Below are 20,882 nucleotides of genomic sequence, written 5' to 3'. Positions count from 1 at the left end.
GCACCAGGCACTGTAAGAGGTGCCTGCTTGTGCAGGAAACAGAGGATCCAGGTGCAAGTAAGTGTGTGGTCCTCAGGGAGAACACCACCTAGTCAGGGGGAAGGGCAAGGGGCAAATGGTTATGGATACTCTGTGAGGGAAGGTCACATGCAGAGAGGGCATTTACGAAGGACTCCCCAGGAGATGTGTCATGGAAAGGGTAGGACAAAGGGTAAAGTCCTGCAGTGAGCTGAGATGGTGGAGGGCTCAACACACACAGAGATCAAGTGCATGGCAAATTCAGACAATTCCATGTCACTCAGCCTTATATCCACCCAAATATAGATCCAGAATAGAGGGTATTCTACCACACTGGTGGTATATCTTGTCAATTCCATTGCCATGTGCCAGGTTCACGAACCTCCCCATGGCCACCCTACATGCTACAGCTCAAAGGTGCTCAGCATGGCAACTTTCAGGAGAAGCCATTGTACCCCAGGGTCTCAGACCCAGAAGCTGTCAGATAACAGTGGCCCTATGTGCCCACCACACCTGCTGTCAGCCACAGGGAGAAGAAACGACACAAAACCATTTCTCCCTGCAGTGTCTTGCTGCCCGGTCATACAACCGCAAAGACAAAAAGTGAAGAGAGAAGAATCAGTTTTGTTATTCGAGGAGCCCATTCAGCTAGATGACAGGATGCACTGCTACTATCTCTCATGATACGGCAGATTGGAGCGCACTCACAAAGCACTTAGGGTGCTTTTTAATTAAATCCCTTCTTAAGAGAAATTATGCTGCTTCTCATTGCATGATTAGTCAGAAAATCAAATTTAGACCAGATGATTCAGATGATGATGTGCCGCTCTCCCTCGGCTTTAAAGAGCAGTACTACAACAGCATTGCCCACGAGTTGACCAGGCACAGCTCCAGAGAAGGTAGTCAGAGGGGCTCCTGATGGATGAGCCTCCCACGGCCCCTCCACCAGGAATCAGAAGAACAGCCAGCCGGCCAGTGTTCCCCGGTCCACAGCCTCCAGATGCAGCTTCCAGGGAATATCTGCTTGTCCAAGAAGGTGGGAAAACTGACTGTTCTTCTTCATACATCTAGAAGGTTAACATCTCAACTGTAATTTACAAAAGGTTCAGCCATTCTTGGTTCCAAGCACCTTTCACATGAGGACTTCGACTGATATAGAGGGAATCTGTAATCCACATGATTTCAGAAACAAAGTCACCACGTTACATATCTCCTTTATTTTCAAGCCTGATAATGCCTAGATACTTTTGTGCATGAAACACTATATATTAAGCTGATTCTTTTTTTTAGAAAGCTGAATTATGGGGCCAGGCATGGTGGCTCACATCTGTAATCTCAGCACTTTGGGAGGCTGAGGCAGGTGGATTACCTGAGGTCAGGAGTTTGAGACCAGCCTGGCCAACATGGTGAAACTCCATTTCTAATAAAATAAATACAAAAATTAGCCAGACATGGTGGTGAGGCTGAGGCAGGAGAATTGCTGGAACGCATGAGGCGGAGGTTGCAGTGAGCAAAGATTGTGCCACTGCACTCCAGTTGGGGCAACAGAGCAAGATTCAGTCTCAAAAGAAAAAAAAAAGCTGAATTATGAAAAGCAAACATCTTGAGTGACTAAGCAAAGAATAACTATCTTTGAAATAAATGATACAGGATTGAACTACTTAAAATTTATCAACCATCTTTAGAAACATAATGCTGATGCAAACAAAATTGAGAGGGGGAAAAAAAAGAATGATTTCAGGATTTTCATTCCATGCCTAACATATACAGTGTTTTTGTGTCCATCCACTTTTACTTAGACGGCTCCTATGCTAAGCCACTGCCAAGTTCCTTAAGACGAGGGGCCGTGGCCGAGCCCTTGGATCTCCCACTGCAGTCATCTGCAAATCATCTCCTGGATCAATCAATGAGTAAACAGGAGATGCAAAGAACACTGAGATAAGAGCATCTCTGAAGAAGAGCAAGGGTGGCCCAGTGCCCATGCTTGTCTTCATAGGTGAGATCATCCCAAGATCACCCAAGTGATCATCTTTTCCTAAAACTCAGCCCAATCTTGATAAAGCTACCATGTTCTCTCATGATGCTGGCATATTAGGAAACACCAAATTTTCTTATAAATTGCCTTCTCCATTAGTCACTTATTTGTGTGTGGCAGAGAGTCCTTTATTGCAGTGGCCCTGGACATTGTCAACAGTTGGGAGACCCATATGAGAGGTCTGTGCAGACCGTGTGAGAAGATCATACAAGAAGAGGCAGGGGATCAAGGGGAATTCAGCTTGAATGGATGGCATGTAGTTGCCTAAGAAGCCCAGAAAGACAGTAAAAGGTTGCTGCCCTCATGATATCTTCCCTGATTCCCCTACAAAAGACCTCTGAGGTCAGAGTATTCTGTACCAAATTTAGCAAGTCCAGATGGCTTCGTGTTGTGATTCTTTGTATGTAACTATATTCATTTTCTAACTCTGTATAACAAATTGCTTGGCAGCTTAAAACAACATACATTTATCATCTCACAGTTTCCATGGTGCAGAAATCCAGGCATGGCCCGACTGGGTCTTCTGCTGGGGGGGTCTCACCAGGCTGCAATCAAGGTGTCAGTTGTGGTCTGATCTGAGGCTTGGGGTCCTCTTCCAAGCTCATGTGGTTGTTGGCAGAATTCATTTCCTTGCAGCTGTAGAACTCATGGCAACTTGCTTCTTCAAGGTCAGCAGAAGTCTTTGACTTCTAGACTTTCTTTTCAGGGATTCATCTATTTAGGCCCATCCTACCTAGAATAATCTCCCCTCTGACTGATTCCAAAATCCAAAGATTTGGGACCTTAATTGCGTCTGCAAAACCCTTTCACCTTTGCAATGTAACCTAACCATGGTTCCATAATATTTACACATCCGTTATACTCACAGGTCTGGCCTAAACTCAAGGGGAGGGGATTATACAGGGTCTAAACTGGGGGAAAGAATCTTCTGGGCCACCTTAGAATTCTGCCTATCACAGGATTTATGTCACTTCCCCTACTATATTATAAATTCCCTCCCGTTAGCACTTTATTCTTGGCTTGATGGCACAATTTCTAATTGTTTCGTTTGCATTGTTCTCTGCTACCCTTTACTCAGACCCCAAAGTGACTGACTCATATAAAGCAATGAGGTAGCACTTGGTGATGAATGAATGAACCAGTCAGCTGATCTTTATTTAGAAGCCCCCAACCATAGAAAAATCAGGGCCCACAAACTGACAAAAAGCAATGAAATCTAGATTTGGGGAAAGATTGATGTTTATTCAGTCCTCCAGATTAAGATCTGGAAGAGCTGGGAAAAGACAGATAGAAAGACAGGCGTGGACCAGCAGGATGCACACATGGATGGAAACTGTGTGGACCATGTTGGGAATGTGGGTAGATATGAGGGAAGCCAGTGAGTCAGCAAAGCAAGGGTGGGCTGCGTGTGCGCACTCTCCTCACGGGTACCAGTCTGCCTTGCCAGCCCTGCTTTGGTTTGATCAATGAGTCCAACTCCCTGGTGTTTCTGTGAGCCCTCCTGGCTTCCAGTCCTCAGGCTCTGGAGAAGCAGTAAGCCCACCGTTGTCTCCTATGCCCCTGGCCTCACCATGTACATATGAATTCCTGAATATAAACTAACACTAGCCCTGCCAATCCTTCAAAATTCCGTAGATCACATGAACGCTAGTCACCCGCATCAACATTTTTTTCTTCTTTTTTTTTTTTTTTTTTTTTTTTGAGGTAGAGCCTCACTCTGTCACCCATGCTAGAGTGCAGTGGCACAGTCTCGGTTCACTGCAACCTCCGCCTCCTGAATTCAAGCGATTCTCCTGCCTCAGCCTCCTGAGAAACTGGGATTATAGGCATGCACTACCTCACTCTGCTAATTTTTGTATTTTTAGTAGAAATGGGGTTTCACCATGTTGGCCAGGCTGGTCTCAAACTCCTGACCTCAAGTGATCTGCCAGCCATCGGCCTCCCAAAGTGCTGGGATTACAGGTGTAAGCCACCACGTCCAGCCGAATACAAGCCTCTTAATGACTAAAGATAGTTCACCGTTGTTTTCAATGACTTGGCTGGGGTCTATGTCATGTAACCAGATAGCCTTCTTTGAAGCTGAAAGAGGACAACATGTGCTTGGTAACAGTCTGGGAATCCTACAACAATTAATACGGAGCATGCAGAAGAGGGAAAGTTAAACAGCTCTGCTTTCATCCCTTCTGCTTTTTATATTTTACTTAGAATCACAGAATCTTAGAGCTGGAAGGGATCTAAGAGGTCATCCAGTACCACCTGACCCCAAGCCTAGCAGCCCCAACAGATCATCCGGCCTCTGCTACAGCATTTCCAGTGCAAAGTGATATATTCTGTTGTTGGAAACCTTATTGCCACACACCTGTTTGAAATCAACTCAAGAAATATGCTGAAAGTGCCTAGTATTTTCCAGAAGAACCAAATCATGTCTAGTATTCCTGCCCTCACTCTTCAGCTCTGAAGCTACTGACAGACTTCCCTAATCAGCTGTGGCGCTCTTTCCTGCTGATACTGGATGTGGCCTCAGAATCCTCAGCAGACTGCTCCAGAAAGGCACCACTGATAATTTATGTTGGCAAGAGAAATAAACTAATTTTCCAACTCTGTTCTTGGAGTTTGTCTTCAGTCAAAAACCACTGTCTTTTAACTCCTGCTCATTGCTTTTAATCTGACTTTAAGGGCAACAATTTTGCCCCCTCCTCTAAAAGCAACCCCTTATTTATCTAATGACATTTAACCTCTTCCCTCACTTAAGCCTTGCAGACTCAAGCCCAGCTCAAGGCCAACGTTACCTGGAAGGAGAAAAGAGAGCTGTAATTCTAGGAACATCAGCCCCAGCAGTGTTTCAAGGAACGCTGGGGCCCAGACAGCACTGATGGCAGACACGACTCCAGTGTGGTTGGGGGGCTAGGGAGTACTAGCTGCCTGTGGGAACTGGCTCCAGAAACAAGTCAGGCCTAACTCCCATATGAGTGGTTTTGGAAAGGTCCAGTTTTAAGCAGCTAGGGATAGAAGAGGCAGGGTAAAGAAAGCAAAGATGACAAGATAATGAGGTTGAAATAGTGAGGATGCTGAAAATCAAATCAAGTAAAAGCCCTCCACATCACACTTGAACATGTGTCATATAATTGCTGTCTTCTCATTTCACATCTCCTGATCATGCACACACATTTCTTGGTATAAACTTTGTGCTTACCCGGAATCACCCATAAAACACTGAACAAGATCAACACAGCCATGGCATGGCTCTGGGGACTCCTCTCCCAGGCATTCATTCAATTGTTTTCCTCAACTATTTGTTGAATATTTATGAGGCACTCAGGAGCAGGCTGGTGCAGCTGCAAAGGTTGTGATGACACTACTCCCATCTCCAAGAAATCCACAGTCCATCTATTTCAGAGGCAGGTAAATAATTCCTCCACATACAAAACAGGCTGTACAGTATAATCCATATTTGCATATATTTTATCTGCATAAATCGTCTTATTTAAAATCAAGATATACACCCTAGTAGATATATATCCATCTATTGAACTAGTAAAATTATCAAAAAGAAAGTTTAGTACATCGGCATTTTTTGAAAAGTACCAAAACCAAATCACCTTGTGCTATACTGCTTCAGAAACAAGAGCAGGTGGACTAAAGCTTCAAATAAGCAAATTCCGGCTCTCCAATTACTAGTACAAATCAGCAGCTTTCTCACAAGTAGTGACTTCTCTTTCTCTGCAGATAGTCTATCATTCTTCTATTCCTTCTGTCAGCTCATTTTCACTGAGCTCTTAAAACATGCCTGGCATCAAGGATCTCACAGAACAAGGATGGAACCTGACATGCACGAAGGCTAATATGGTGCAGGGAATCAGCCTTGGGTTCCTGGTCCATAGTGTATGTTCACAAATATTTATTATCAGTGAGTCAAGACCAGGGTATGCATAGAGGGCCAAAATACTCGGGAGCCAGGGAAGATCTCCTGGAGATTACAATATCTGAGCTCCAATCTAAGGATGAGCAGGAAGCAAAAGATAATGTGTGAACCAGATGAAGATGGGTGAGCAAGGCCTTGTAGGCAGATGCCAAGGTCTGCAGGACAGAACATCACTCTCCCTGGGATGGCAGGGAGTGGCTGCAGTGGACTGCACCGACACACGAGGGCAGGACCAAAGTGGGCTCTACCCACACAGAAGGCCTGGGATTTCACCCTGAGGATGAGAGGAGCCACTAAAGAAGCTGAACCAAGGACTAAGGAGAACAGATCATGGTGCATGGTCAATCCATGCAACAGAGGGCAAAATGGGCCAAAGGGAGGCAAGACTAAAAGCAGAGAGACCCATGAGGCAGCTGGTAGAGCAGGTTAGGAAGGAACAAATGATGATCTGAACTCAAAAACTGGGTATAGACAGAGATGGAAGGACTTGAAAGGGAGTCAAGGTTTAGAGAAGCCCTAATTTGGTGGGTGATGATTACAAAGAATGAATGAGAGAAAGGGGTTAGGAGGACCCTAGGGTGGCTGAATTGAATGTGATGAATGATTACGCTTTGTTGGGATGATGAACAGAGCTGTGGAGGAACTGACTGGGGTACAAAAACATGGGTTTTGGGTTTGGGCATGGTGCAATGGAGATGGAGATACTGGTGCAGTGGAGACGGAGATACCAGGGCACAGCTGGTTCCACAGGCCTGAGGCACTGGAGAGTAGCCAGGGCTGGAGGTCTTGGGCACATTAATGGCAGGGGAAATCACAGGGTTAGAAAAGGCCTGGTGCCCTGCCAAGAGGCTGGCCCAATCTACCAAGAGCCCTCAAGGCTCCAAAATGCAGAAATCTATGAACACACCAACTGATACTTCCTCAGAAAGTCTTAGCTCCCCCACCCTACCCACCAAAAAAGTTTTAATCCATGCTTGGGGCTAGGTTTAAATCTTGCTTTTGACATTTTCTTCTATCATAAAGCTGGATTCACAGATAGAAACCTTATAAAAGAAGACCATGTGTGAGATAAAATTAGAGCCAAGGAAATAACGATTGTGCTTCAAGGCACACCTAGCCAGCAGCTCCTCTGGAAAAGTCTACCGAGCAAGGAGAGAAGGACAGAGTGAGGAGGCACATCTTTGGTATGAATGAAGTGGAAAAATTCCTGATGAACACAGCAGTGAGATTCGGTCGTGGAAAATTCCACACTCTCTGTGTAGGAATGGCCAAATAACTTTTTCTTTCTTCCTTCTCATCTCAGATAAAAGGAAGGAGAAAGAGACTTCCAGTAGAAACTAAAATTCTGGAGAAATCTCTCTGGCCAAGACTGAGACAACAATGGCTCTTTAAGCTGAAGCACTCGGAGGCATGATTGCAGGACATTGCCAGGGCTTTTTTTTGGTTTGCAAAGTGGCCTGAATTTCTGGAAAAATGTGATTCCAGATTGAATGCAGGATGAACTTTAAGAAGCATCTAATCAACCTAAGAAGGAGTCAGATTAAGATGAAATTATGACACTAATATTAAGTTAAACCATACAATTTGCCCTTCCTATAGGTAAAAAGTGGTCAAATACCAGCAACCTCACATGGTTCAGCCTAATGATGCTCCAGCTGGAGATAATGTTTGCCAGGGCTACCTAGTCTTTCTTTAGAAAGACGCTCTACATGAAGTATTTCTGTTACAACTGAATGCTTGCTATATTCAACAATATTCATAATTAACTTATACTTAAGAAAAATTACAACTTGAAAGAGGCTGGGCGTGGTGGCTCATGCTTGTAAGCCTAGCACTTTGGGAAGCCAAGGCAGGAGAACCTCTTGAGACCAGGACTTTGAGACCAGCCTGGGAAACATAGTAAGACCTCGTCTTTACAAAAAATAAAAAATATTAGCCAGCCATGGTGGTACATGCCTATGGTTCCAGCTACTAGAGAGGCTGAGGCAGGAGGATCACATGACCCAGGAGTCTGAGGCTGCAGTGAGCTATGATTGCAACAGTGCATTCCAGCCAGGGTGATAGACTAAAACTACATCTCTTTAAAAAAAAAAAAAAAAAATTGAAAGAAAAGCCTTACTCTTCATAAACTAAAGTTACCCAGAGACAAGCATTCTCTAATCACAGGAAAAAATACCTTGGAAGAGAGGAAGAGGGAAAACCAAAATCAACCTTAGAGCCAAAGTACTTAGGTAGAGTTAGAAGCTGATGGCAAATATCGCACTTGCTGCCCAATGAGGTGAAGGGCTCAGGGTCGTGGATGCTGCTTGCCCCACCCATGGAATAGCCCAGCTTCCCTCTCTTACCTCAGAACAGAGGGTGTACAAAGGACACTTTGTCCCACCAAAGGTCAGGATCTGGCCCTGGCCTTGCCTTGCTTCCCCTGGCAGGAGCTCCTTGCCCACTTGACCCATGGTGCTCCTGCACACAGTGCTGGGGGCTGACAGGCCATCAGGCCACAGACCACAGCAATGATGACTCAGATCATTCAGCACTTGCAGAAGAAGCACAGCGAGGAGCCTCCAAACCACCCTCCTCCAAATCTACCCAAATGACCAATGAGACGTGGGCAAGAGAGTCCCCGAGCCCTGAGACTAGGGGTAGGCCAACCACACCCCACTGACCTTGGCAGATCCATTCAGAAATACCAGAGAGACGGCAGCTAACCCAGGGGGAACAGTGGGGCCAGCACCCAGCTCCCTCCTGTGAGAAATGCAGCACTGCAGAAAGTCAGGCAGAAAAGCTAGACAAGGACACAGTATCCTGTGGCCTGGCAGGCCAGGGGAGAGCTATGAACTGTCCAATTTAAGTCCATTTGGGGTCCTCTGTGCCCATACAGGCTGGAAAGAGGAGGACTCAAGTGCAGGTCTCAGCTACTCTCTGGCCCAGTTTCTTAAGAGGGTGCAGGCCTGATGCACAGTGACAGTGGGTGGCAAGAGGAGCCACAGACGGGACATGCAGAACACTCCAGGGAAGCATGTGTCATGACATATCAACAGCAACAGGGTGACTGGGCCTCCCTTCCCCTCCCAGGGAGTTACAGGCTGCAGCTTCCCTGCCCCTGACCACACTCCTGGGCAGTGTGGCTGGTTCATCCTGGAGGCCACATCCCTAACAGCATGCCAAGGAGACGTGAAAGAGAGGCCAGATGGAGGTCAGACCCAGCCAGGGCCCCAAGACACCTAAAGCAGAGGTTTCAACTACAGGAGGAAGAAAAAGCAAACACCATGTGGTGATTGCATCTTTCTGCTTCAAGGGCCACTTTCTCCAGCCCTCCCCAGTCCACATCCCACAGGGCCTGGGTCGGCTTAAGTTTTCAGTATTTCAAGAAAAGCCAGGAAGCTGTATTTTTATGCCAAATCTCCAAGTTTTTAAATGTTCATGATTCACAATCTTTAAACCTGTTAGATAGGGCACACAAAACACCTGCAGGTTCCATTCAGCCCCACGGGCTGCCAGTCTGCTTACGCTGCAGTGATTTTTTATTGGAAATAGTCCTGTTGTACCACTCAGCAAGAGAAGAGACATCAAATGAGGAAGGACTCCATTCTTAACACTGGCCTCAACCCACCTGGAGCTGAAGACACCTCCAGGACTCCTGGGTCATCCACATCAAAGCCTAGCTGTACAGCTACCATGATAATCTCTGAAGTCCAGACCCAAAGCAGGAAAGAGCTTCCTCCAAGCCAGCTGTGTGGGACACAGGACCAGTGTCATGAGGTTGAAGAGAGTCAGGCTAGGCTGTTCAGTGGAAAATACAGTAGCCAAAGACCTAACCTTAGTTCAGGAAGCAAGAAATTCTTCCCCTTTGCTCCCATTTCCTCACCTTGGGGCTAGTTTGGTGCCTTCCCTGTAGTCTGAACCCAACCTCTGCTCTTTTTGGCATTTTATAAAGTGCCAAAATATAAACTTCAGTTTTTCTGACAAGGAGGATGTTAGTTTAATTACCACTTGATCATTTTGTGCCACTGCCTTCTAACATCATAAAATCTCTTTCCATGATATCTATGATATTTCCATTTCTGGTACCATCAATGCCAACAAACACCATCTGACCATACATCCTGATTCTCATTAAGGGATCCCCTAATATGAATGGCATTTGAGGATTTTTTCCTATAGTGGACTATAGTCAACTCTGGGACAGTTTTTCCAAAGAAGCCTGAAATCTGCATTTTTAAAAAAATATCAAATCTCCCAATTTTTAAATGCTGACAACCATTAAAACATTTAACAATATATGAGGGCAAACAAAATATATCTGCAGTTTTCTTCTAAAATGAAAAGGTTGAGTTAAATGAGTTTTAAGATCTTATCCAGCTTTTAAAATAACTGATACCGACTGAGGCATTTTATGATTAATTGGTATTTTGGTTTAGATGAAATGACCAAATTAAATTTCTCCATGTAAAGCTAGCCCGAAGAGGCAGTTTCTCTTGAGTTACAGCCAGAAAGGGTAGCTAATCGTACTGTTTCTACTTATCTCTCTCTCTCTTTTCTCCTCCAAAGCACAGCACATATGTGCAATTTCCAAACATACAAGACACATGCAATTCAGCATATAAAACATGCCATGCAGGGGACCCCACAGGGACCTGCTTCAAGACAGTGTGTATCTTGGTTCCATCGTCACAACCCCAGGGCCTGACATGGTGCATGGCCCGTAGAGAAGGCTCAGTAATGCGTGCAGAAAGTTTAAGTTCCCAGCAATATACCACTCTAGGTCCTCCTTCTATAAGAATAATTGTGAGGTATAAAATTTCACAGTAGACTTAAATTAAATACTGGCTATCCCAAAAAAACTTTAGATCATTAGCTACAACCACCCAGGAATAATAAGTCAGATAAATATTATTCCTCCATGTTGTACAGTTAAGACCTCTTCCCAGCACCCTGCTCACAGCTTTGGACAGCACTTGCCTACACTGTAACTAAACCTATCTCTACCTCTCAGCAGACACATCCTCAAAGGAAAGCAGCGGATTCCTGGGCCTTAAAAAAAAAAAAAAAATGCTGAGAGGGGGCTGTGTATGCAAATAAAGACAAATAAAGAGTTCTAAAAGCAGATCTGGGAAAGTCCTGGATTCTCCACATGCTTTTGTTTCCCCTGGGGCTGTAGGACTCCCATGTAGCCACACAGAGCAGAGCTCCTCAGGTGGCTTCATGAGGGCACACTTCTCAAGACACTAGGACAATTAACCCAACTTACTGTTTGCAATATCATTTTTAAAAATGCTATCTTGACACAGCTTTTTTAAAAACAGGGTCTTGCTCTGTTAATCAGGCTGGAGTGCAGTGGTGCAAACATAGCTCACTGTAACCTCAAATTCCTAGGCTCAAGTGATCCTCCGGCCTCAGCCTCCAAGTAGCGGAGATGACAGGCATGTCCCACTATGTCCAGCTTAATCCAGTTTTGAGGCTCTGGCTAGCGACCAGCCAGTTCGCCTTCTCCAGCAGCCCATTAAGTCTACACCCCAACCTTCTCCCACAAGGGCTCTCACACCTTGGGCTACTATACACAGGCCCTCGCCACTCCAGAGCCACTCTGAGCTTCGGAGCCAATCCTCAGCTGGCTTGCCTGTCCCTTGGAAGCCACAATGCAGGTGTTTGCCCACAGTCCGCCTCTCCCCCCACCTCATGGCCGACCTCTGTGCTTCCTGAGTGGCCCTGCATGGGTGCTGTGTCTTCTCCTCAGGGAACTGTGAATAAAATAACTGCAAAACTTTTCCCAGCCTCTTCTCTTGATCTGCATCTGCCCTCACCAGTCCCCACCGAAGACAGCACAGTTAAAACATGGGTGGACAAATAAAGAGGTAATTCAAAGGTTGTTCTTGATGGCAAATGTCCAGTGGCTGCCAGCAGTTATCAGAACCTTAAAAAAAAAAGCCTACATGAGAAATTGTTCAAAGTCACAAAGGAGTGACTCCATGTATGAACTAACGAAAATCACAGCTTCCCTGCAGGAAAACGCAAATGTCACATCCCAAGAAATGTGTCATTTCCATCCCTCAGAAGTTACTTTCCTGGTATGAGCTTTGGTTGGTTACATCAAAATGTGGTGACAATTGGGCACAGTGCCCTGGTGACCAAGTCTTCTGAGACACAGGCATGCAAAGGCACCTCTGTTCTGTGGAAAGAAGGATGTCTTGCAGTAGCCTGAGTGGAGTGCTCGTCTTTCAGATAATCCATGGGGAGCCTTCTGGTCACCAGTAAAGTGACACTATTAGAAAGGAAAATATGAAGGCAAGGCTTTGGTGGTGGCAATGGAAATATAGGGTCTCCTCACATTTTTGGAAGACCTATCTGCAGCTAGGGCCTCACCTTCTTGGCATGTCATAGAAGGGCAGGCAGAAAAGCTAGAAAACAGAAGCAGCAGGTGGTTGACGGGCTCTCCCCTGGTCATGAGTGTTCTGAGACTTAAACATTCGGGAATTGCCTCTGGCACCTTTCTGATTCAGGTCAGAACAGTGCGAAATAAATGGCTGTGGCCGGGCGCGGTGGCTCACGCCTGTAATCCCACCACTTTGGGAGGCCGAGGTGGGCGATCACGAGGTCAGGAGATCAAGATCATCCTGGCTAACATGGTGAAACCCCATCTCTACTAAAAATACAAAAAAAATTAGGCAGGTGTGGTGGCAGGCGCCTGTAGTCCCAGCTACTTGGGAGGCTGAGGCAGGATAATGGCGTGAACCTGGGTGGCAGACCTTGCAGTGAGCCCAGATGGCACCACTGTACTCCAGCCTGGGCGACAGAGCGAGACTCCGTCTCAAAATAAATAAATAAATAAAATAAACGGCTGTAAGCTTCATGGTAAATATTCACTAAGGTAGAGGATGTGGATGAAGTTCCCTGTATCAACATCATCTTCCATTGCCAGCAAGTACAATTCATACCCCTCACCACCAGGACCTGTGTTTAACCTGCCCATGCACAAGGATTCCCTCAAAAGCCTGCAGGCCGCTGGTGGGAGGGGCCTCACTGTGGCTCACCAGAAAAGGCTTTCTCAGCTGTGCTGAGTTTTCCTTCCGAACTCCCTCTATGCAGCTGGGACTCATAATCCTCAAGCCCAAGCCTTTCTCTCTGTTGCCTCCCCTGTGGAGTCTAGGAAGGTACTCACTCTGCCAGCCTCCCGTGCAGCTACAGGGGGTCATGTAATCCAGTTCTAATCCATGTGAGGTCTAGGGAATGGGTGAGTTCTGACCACAGCGGGCAGAGTTGTCCCCCTCGCCTGGGCTTGGATGTAAACTATTGCGCTGATGCAATAGAAATACACAAATGTGCTCCTAGGTAAGGGTCAGAAGAATGAGGATAAACAGAAGATGGTTATAATATTAGCCCTCTAGAGGTGTGTCTCTGTGTGTTGGGGATAACTTATTTTTTGGTAATGTTAAAATGATGTACACTTTAAACATGAACAAAAAATATATTGTCAGTGTGGACCCACTATTCAGAATTAGGTGATTACATGTGGTTCAACATATGGGCATCCATATTATACCCGGAAAATAAACTAGAGGAAGCTCTCCCACCCTTATCTCTGCACCTTCCTCCTGTCTAGGTGTTAGACCAAAGTGAACAGACACACAAGAGTGAGAATCCCGGCCTGCACTCATCTCTTTAGACACACAGACGGCTGCGTTTACATGCAACATGGCACAACAGCTTTGATATAAATGTTTATATTATTAAGAATAGAGGCCGGGTGCGGTGGCTCACACCTCTAATCCCACCACTTGGGGAGGCCGAGGCCGGCGGATCATGAGGTCAGGAGAACGAGACCATCCCGGCTAACACGGTGAAACCCCGTCTCTACTAAAAATACAAAAAAATTAGCTGGGCATGGTGGCGGGTGCCTGTAGTCCCAGCTACTCGGGAGGCTGAGGCAGGAGAATGGCGTGAACCTGGGAGGTGGAGCTTGCAGTGAGCCGAGATCGCGCCACTGCACTCCAGCCTGGGTGACAGAGTGAGACTCCAACTCAAAAAAAAAAAAAAAGAAATAGCAAAATTCAGCAATAAAGCATCTCTACTGACAACTTGTAATGGAGGATCTATTACATGACCAGAAAAAGACTGAAAGTAGACAAAAAGAGCCAACTCCACAGCCCCACAAACACTGCTGCACACACCATGGGTCAGCAAAGTGAGAGGCTCAGGAACTCTCACACACATTTGCCGTTTATCAAAATGAACAAAACAACACTGACTTGAAAAGACAACCGTAATTTTTTTTTAATGAGCCCTACGTTCTCTCTGTTGCTTTTAATTGCAGTGGCTCTACAGAAGAGGGGAAAGAGGGATAAAGGCTCTGATTGGCTGGAAAACGCCACAGAACAGAAGGAAGCATTCTCGGGGCAAAACAAAACAGCTGAGATGACTGTGTCAGTTTGCTTGTCTCATTCAACTCCAAACACAGACATCTGATATTAAATCATACTTTTCATGTATGATTTTCATTCTTCCTTCACCCAAGAAGAAAAGAAAGGAAGGTTTTGGCAGTTTTATTTTCTCCTACAAGCGCTGAACATGCAGTCTGTGGGGTCACAGGCATAGATACAGAGGGGATGGCAGAACCCTGACCCGCCTGACATGCCTCAGAGCCTGGGCACAGCTGCTGCCTGGCACACTATGGGAATTGACTTTATTAGGTAAAAAGCTTGACTTCTTTGAGTCTCAATTTTTTTTCAACTGGAAAATGTAGATAATATTGAACGACATAAAATTTCTTCTTTTGTAGGTCAAAACTGTTGATAGCAGCAATTTCATATGGTTCAACCTAATCATTCCTGCCCTGCCTATGCACAGGTTTGTTTTTTGTTTTTTGTTTTTTTTTTTACGGGATCAAATGAAATTTATATGAAGGTGCACAAAAAAACCTATGTCTATAAAAACACCATTAACTATAAACTGGAACAGGAATCAGTGCTTCAAACTCTACATTTGCATCGCTTTATAAATGAAATCAGAATCGCTCTTTAAAAGGCAAATCCCGGACCCGCTCAAAACTATCGAATCAGAAACAGGAAGACAAGGTGAAAAATATGCACTTTGACAAAAGCCCCAGGTGATAACTCAAATTGGGAGAAAATGTTTTTTTCCAAGAAATAAATTGCCCCCTTTGGTTTGGGGTGGCTTGCTGCTGAGATGCAGGCTTTACCCAAGCCCATTTAGTATGTCTCCTTCCTGGACAAATAAGACAGATTATAAAGAACCCAGTGAGTGGTACAGTTTTCCTAGTAAGCGTGTAAAATAACTCCAGGTGAAAGTCAGTAAAAATTAGCACAGTTGCTAATTACTAGGAACTGGTAAAACCTGATGCAGATTTTTTTTGCCATAGGGTGTCTTTACCACCTTACTCTCAAATTGAAGTCTTTTAAAAAGCTCTCAGTAGTTAAGTTCCTGAAGGTGAACCCAGATCCCCCCTGCAGCTGGGGCAGACTTACCCCTTAAGATGTAGTTCTGATAGTTCTGATCAGCCTCAGCTCCCACCTTGATCAAACATGTCAGACCTTCAGCCACTACAAATTCATGCACCAAATCCTTGTCATCCTGGCAGGAAAGAAAACAAAAATACTTCAAATACTGTCCCTGTCCACCTTCCACCCCAGCTGTGCTGCTAAAACTATGTACAAGCCTTTAAAGCCAGAATGGACCCTACAGATTGCTCTGCTGTATTCAAATGAAGCATATCAACTGTTGCCAAAAGAATTTTACAACCAGTCCTAACATTGTCCTTTGCCAAACACCAGTTATTGCTGCCTTCTGGGCAATCTAATAAAGATAAGGCAAATGAATCTCCTCACTGCCAGAAATATTTACAGTGCCTTGTTTTTCATTCTTCAAGAAACACCAGGCTCTACTCCCCCACGGTCCCAAGGGACTGGCCACGGAGAAGCTTGCTGGTTTTCTACTACAGGAAACATTTGATTGCAGCAAAGACTATCAGGTGAGGAACTCAAAGCCACTAATGTGTTCCAAAGATAGTCCTTGGGACAGAGGTTACAGAAAAGGCTCTTGCAAGGGCTGAGAACCACAGGAAGCTGTTTATCCAACCTCCAGTATTTGTGCTGCCTGCAGGACAAGCATGGAAGCAGGGTGCAGGGTTGGCCATTAACCTGGAGCAGCCACGCCATCCCTCGAAAGGACCGCCTTGGCTGGCTTGCAGACCTGATCACAGAAGGCAGGACATGGAAGAAACTTCAGGGGTCATCTCATCCAGTGGTTCTCAGACAGAAGTCTCCAGACCTATCAGCCAACAGAGACTGGCAGCAAGGGCATTGCCTAGGAACTTGTTAGCCCCACTACGGCCCTCCTGATTAGGAATCTCTAGAGGGAGGCCCTGTTTCTCAAGCTCAGAACCACGTGATTCTGAAGAGCTCAGATGGTTCTCACCCTAGACTCCTTCACATTAGAATCATCTGGAGAGCTTTAAGAAGGACCAGAAAGCAGGACCTTACCCAGATGGATTTAATCCAAATTTCTGGGGTGGGGCCCAGGCTCTATTAAATTCCCCAGGAAATCCTCAAGGGTTGCCTGTTCAACAACCACTGATCTAATGGTAGCTTTTCTTTTACAGATAAAGACACTAAGACTCAGGAGTGGCAAAAAGAAAAAAAAACAAAACAAAACAAAAAAACATTGGCAAGATCACTTAACTAGCCAGACCCAAGCCCAGTCATTTTTTTCATAGTACCAAGCTGAGAGGGATTTTTCCACCATTGTTTTCCTCAGCTGAGATTGGGAGATTTCCTCAATTGGACAGTGCCTTGTCTCAAACGCATCTAGGATAAAGCTGAAACATTCATCTTAAATGATCACAACAGGGCAAAAATAAAAAACCTCAGTGATGTAAATGGTAGAAAGCTCAATGGAATAATGAAAGGTTATTATTATAGGAAAAGTCAGCAACCATGGCTTATCTCCAAAAGAGAAAAAATAATGTAGATGAACTGGCATAATTCTCCTGTTCCTACATGAAATCAGCCCCTTATTTTGATTTTTATGGCATTTTTCAATTATATGGATGGGGGACCAGGTAAATGTGGCCAGGCTCAGCAAAGGCTCCCTTTGAACCAGGAAAGAGCTCTTCAGGGTCAGAGCTGACTTGGGGGGAAGGGTGGGTGAGTGATGTCTGCGCCCTGAACGTAATGAAAGACAGCTGTGTTAACTCAGACTTCAAGATAATCATGGCTTTGGAAGAAAGAAAATGGGACAATATCATGAGTTTTTGGAAAATTACTTTACACTCATATGTATAAAGGAAATAAAAAATAATTCTCTCTCCATCCATATCCTTTTCCACCAGCATATGTGAAAAGTGAACATTTAGATGAGCTCATGTCTAGTCAGAAAGTTTTTCCAAGCATGTAACAAATGTTTATTACTTTAACTAAAACTAGATTCACACATGACTTCATGGTGAAAAAGTGAGAACAAGCTCTCAAGAAACCACTCAAGCTAATCACTAATATTAATATACCAGAGAATTGACTGTCTGGCAAAGGCACTTGGAAAAAACACTGGACAGGCGAGACAGTGTTTATAAAAATCGTTCAGAACTGAAATTTATGCACATATGTAGATAAGGCACTCAGGAAGGAGAAATTTATTGATAATTAATGTGGAAAAAAATCTTCCAAATTGGCAATGTGCTAGATTTTACACATATATCCTAAAATATATGAGCATTAAGAAATGATTTTTAAAACATTGGTTTCAGAATAGAATGAAATCAAAATGTTAACACTGATAGGTGCTTATTGCTGCATTTCAGAATTTTCTCTAATAGCCATATATTAAGCTGTGATCATTTTTTAAATGCCTATTGGTCAAGGAATATTCAACCCAAAGAGATGACCAATGCCTCTGTTTTTCAGACACTTACAATTTAGTTTGGAAAAGAACCTCCACACCTAGAAAACATGAGAGATGATGGAGACGCCGACCCACGGGTATGGAAGGTGGTGATCCATGCCCAGACAGCACCGCTGCCTGTGTAATCCAGTTAATCCCCCATGCATCGCTGCCCTGTGGTGGAGTGCTGTTTTTGTGCACATGTGTGTGGTCTTCCAAACAGACTATAAACTTCTAGTAACAAGCACCTTCTTCCTTGCCTACATGGTGCCAACGAGGCTGCTCAAAAATATTTGCTTAATGACGGTCCTGGGAATTCAGAGAACAAACACTACAGAGTGAACTTGGTTGAAGTGATCTACAAGAGTCCAAGCACGTTTATTTTTTAATGTTTTCAAATGAGAGAACTTTAAACATATACAAAAGACAACGGAACAATCTAGTGAACCCCAGGTGCCAATCAACACATACCAACCCTATTTCATTGATCATCCTACCTGTTCCCCTGGCACAATAATCTGAAGCGAGTCCCATACATCACATCATTTAATTCATAAACATTCCAATATGTATCTCTAAATTACAGGAACTCTTCTTAAAAATATGCACTCACAAAAAATTAGTACTTCTCATTATCAAATGTCTGGTCAGTGACCAAATTTCCAACTGTCTCATAAATACTGTTTTTCTGTTTTTTTTTTTTTTTTTTTTTGAGATGGAGTCTTGCTCTGTTGCCTAGGCTGGAATGCAGTGGCACGATCTCAACTCACTGCAAGCTCCGCCTCCCGGGTTCACGCCATTCTCCTGACTCAGCCTCCCGAGTAGCTGGGACTACAGGCGCCCACCACCATGCCCGGCTAATTTCTTTTTGCATAAATACTGTTTTTCACAGTTTTATTAGGATCCAAATAAGACTCATACATGGCAGTTAGTTGATATGACTCTTGAACATCTTTTAATTCAAAGAGTTTTTTTCTTTTCTGTTGAAATTTGTGTGTTGAAGAAACCGGGTCATTTGTCCTGTACAGTAGCCCACAGTCCAGATTTTGTTGGTTACACCCCTGTGGTGTAGTTTAACATGTACCTCTGTCTTGGATCATTTACAAATAGTTTATTGCATATAGAGGCATGTAGATCCAGAGGTGATTTTTTTGGCTTGACTGCATCATTGATGGTAGTTTGTATTTCCACTGGGAGGCATGTAATACCTGGCTGAATCTCATGCTCATCATGTCAGCAGCTCTTGGGGCTCACCACATAGATCCATTAAATCATTCATTAGGGGCTGACGGATGGTAATATTCTCATTCTGTTACTCCCTCTTGCTTATTAGGTAGAATATTTCTACAAACAAGACTTCCCTTCAACTATTTGATCATCCTAAAGTTCATAAGTGACAAGGCAAAATAAATGTGAGATACTGAAACTTAATTAATCTGCAAAATAGTAAGCTAGTTTGCTAGCATCTTTCACGTTTTTTTTTTTGTCAATCCATTGTTATTTTGTAGTGTCACTATGAATTCATCAATACAAACTTAGTTTGTGTGTTTTGATCCAGTGCAATTATCACCCTTACTGATGCTCACTGTTCCATCTTTGGCCAGCCAGTGGGAGACCCTTCAACTTGCTTCTGAGTTCTTTTGGAAATAATCCTAGACTATTCGATAGCTTTCTTGCTCTCTGTATAAGATGTTCCAAGTTAATTAGTTTATTTTATTACGTTTCCTACTCCAGACTTGGAATCAGCCACTTCTCCAAGGAGCTCTGGTGCCTTTTGGTGTTTCAGACCACAATCTCGTTGCTAGTGGTGCTTTTTGCTAATGAATTGATTATTGCTTCTAGCTTTTTTTTTTTTTTAAAAAAAGCTTATTTGCTTAAGATAATATACATGGGTTCATTCTGATGTTTCCAATTAAATTCAGGAATACAGAGTTGTTAAACTTAAGAATCCTAATTTTTAAGAATGCTTAGAATGACAATTAGAAGCTCTCGCACACACACCAGTCTCAGAATAGTAATACCAACACTATCACCACCAATACGATTATTGTAAACAGTTTTGTTGTGGTTGTGGAGTTTTTGGTGGTTCTTTTTGTTCTTAGGGTATATTTTACTAACACTGCACAAATTACAGTGTTTTTAAGTCACTTGGAATAGCTATTAGCTGTGTGGCTCTGCCACCAGGTCTCAATCAGGTGTGAGAGAAGTTAAAAAGCTGAAGAATGGAGACAAGAGGCAGGCTGATAGACTAAATGAGGAAGGGGGAGGAGTGGTGTGAGCATGGCCTTCTGCTGGCATGAGAAGAGTCTAGCCCAACTGCAGTTGGGGATCTGAGTCCAAGAAGAGGACATAATGGAGGGTGAAGAAGTTTGTTGTGTTCAGCTAAGTATCAGGAAGACACACGTGGATACTCTGAAGTGGAGCTTTGGGAAAATTAATTAGTTAGCACAATATTTACTAAACTAGAGACAGGAAAGACTGAAGACAGAGACATCTTCTAGAAGACAATTCAAGTTACCCAGTCCATTCATTTATAGTTTAAGTAGTACCAGATACTATGCTAGGCACGAAAGGCCTGGCGATGAACCCCAGTGAGCTCACAGACTACCGTACTCAAGACAAGTGCTCTGAAGTATCTTAAGTTCTATACAGTTTGAGTATCCCTTATCCAAAATGTCTGGGACCAGCAGTGTTTCAGATTGTTTTTATATTTTGGAACATTTACATATACATAATGACATATCTCAAGGATGGAACCCAAGTCTGAACATGAGATTCATTTAGGTTTCATATACACAATTTATATATAGCATGAAGGTAATTTTATACAATAGTTTAAATAATTTTGTGCTAGAAACAAAGTTTGTGTGAATACTGAACCATCAGAAAGCAAAGGTGTCACTATCTTAGCCACCCATGTGAGTGATCAGTGCTAGTTTGGCACCACCACCATTCCTGACTCTGAATTTATATGCTACAAATTTGCAATCATTTTCCTACACCTATTCACAAATAAGT

General features: G+C 44.0%; 1 protein-coding gene across 13 annotated transcripts in view; it reads right to left on the bottom strand.

Moving 5' to 3' along the window:
• FHOD3 (formin homology 2 domain containing 3) overlaps nt 1-20,882 on the bottom strand; it is a 479,946-nt gene that overhangs the window by 249,078 nt on the left and 209,986 nt on the right. For all 13 annotated transcript variants that reach the window (XM_031003628.3, XM_055368089.2, XM_055368091.2 and 10 more), the window contains one exon: nt 15,455-15,560. In XM_031003628.3, the coding sequence (XP_030859488.2) occupies nt 15,455-15,560 (106 nt within the window). The remainder of the gene's footprint in view (nt 1-15,454; nt 15,561-20,882) is intronic.

This window comes from Gorilla gorilla, chromosome 17 (genome assembly GCF_029281585.2).
Source record: "Gorilla gorilla gorilla isolate KB3781 chromosome 17, NHGRI_mGorGor1-v2.1_pri, whole genome shotgun sequence".
In the NCBI taxonomy this organism is placed as follows: domain Eukaryota; kingdom Metazoa; phylum Chordata; class Mammalia; order Primates; family Hominidae; genus Gorilla; species Gorilla gorilla.
The sequence above is the reverse complement of the archived record's forward strand: the minus strand, read 5'-3'. Positions and strand labels throughout refer to the sequence as shown.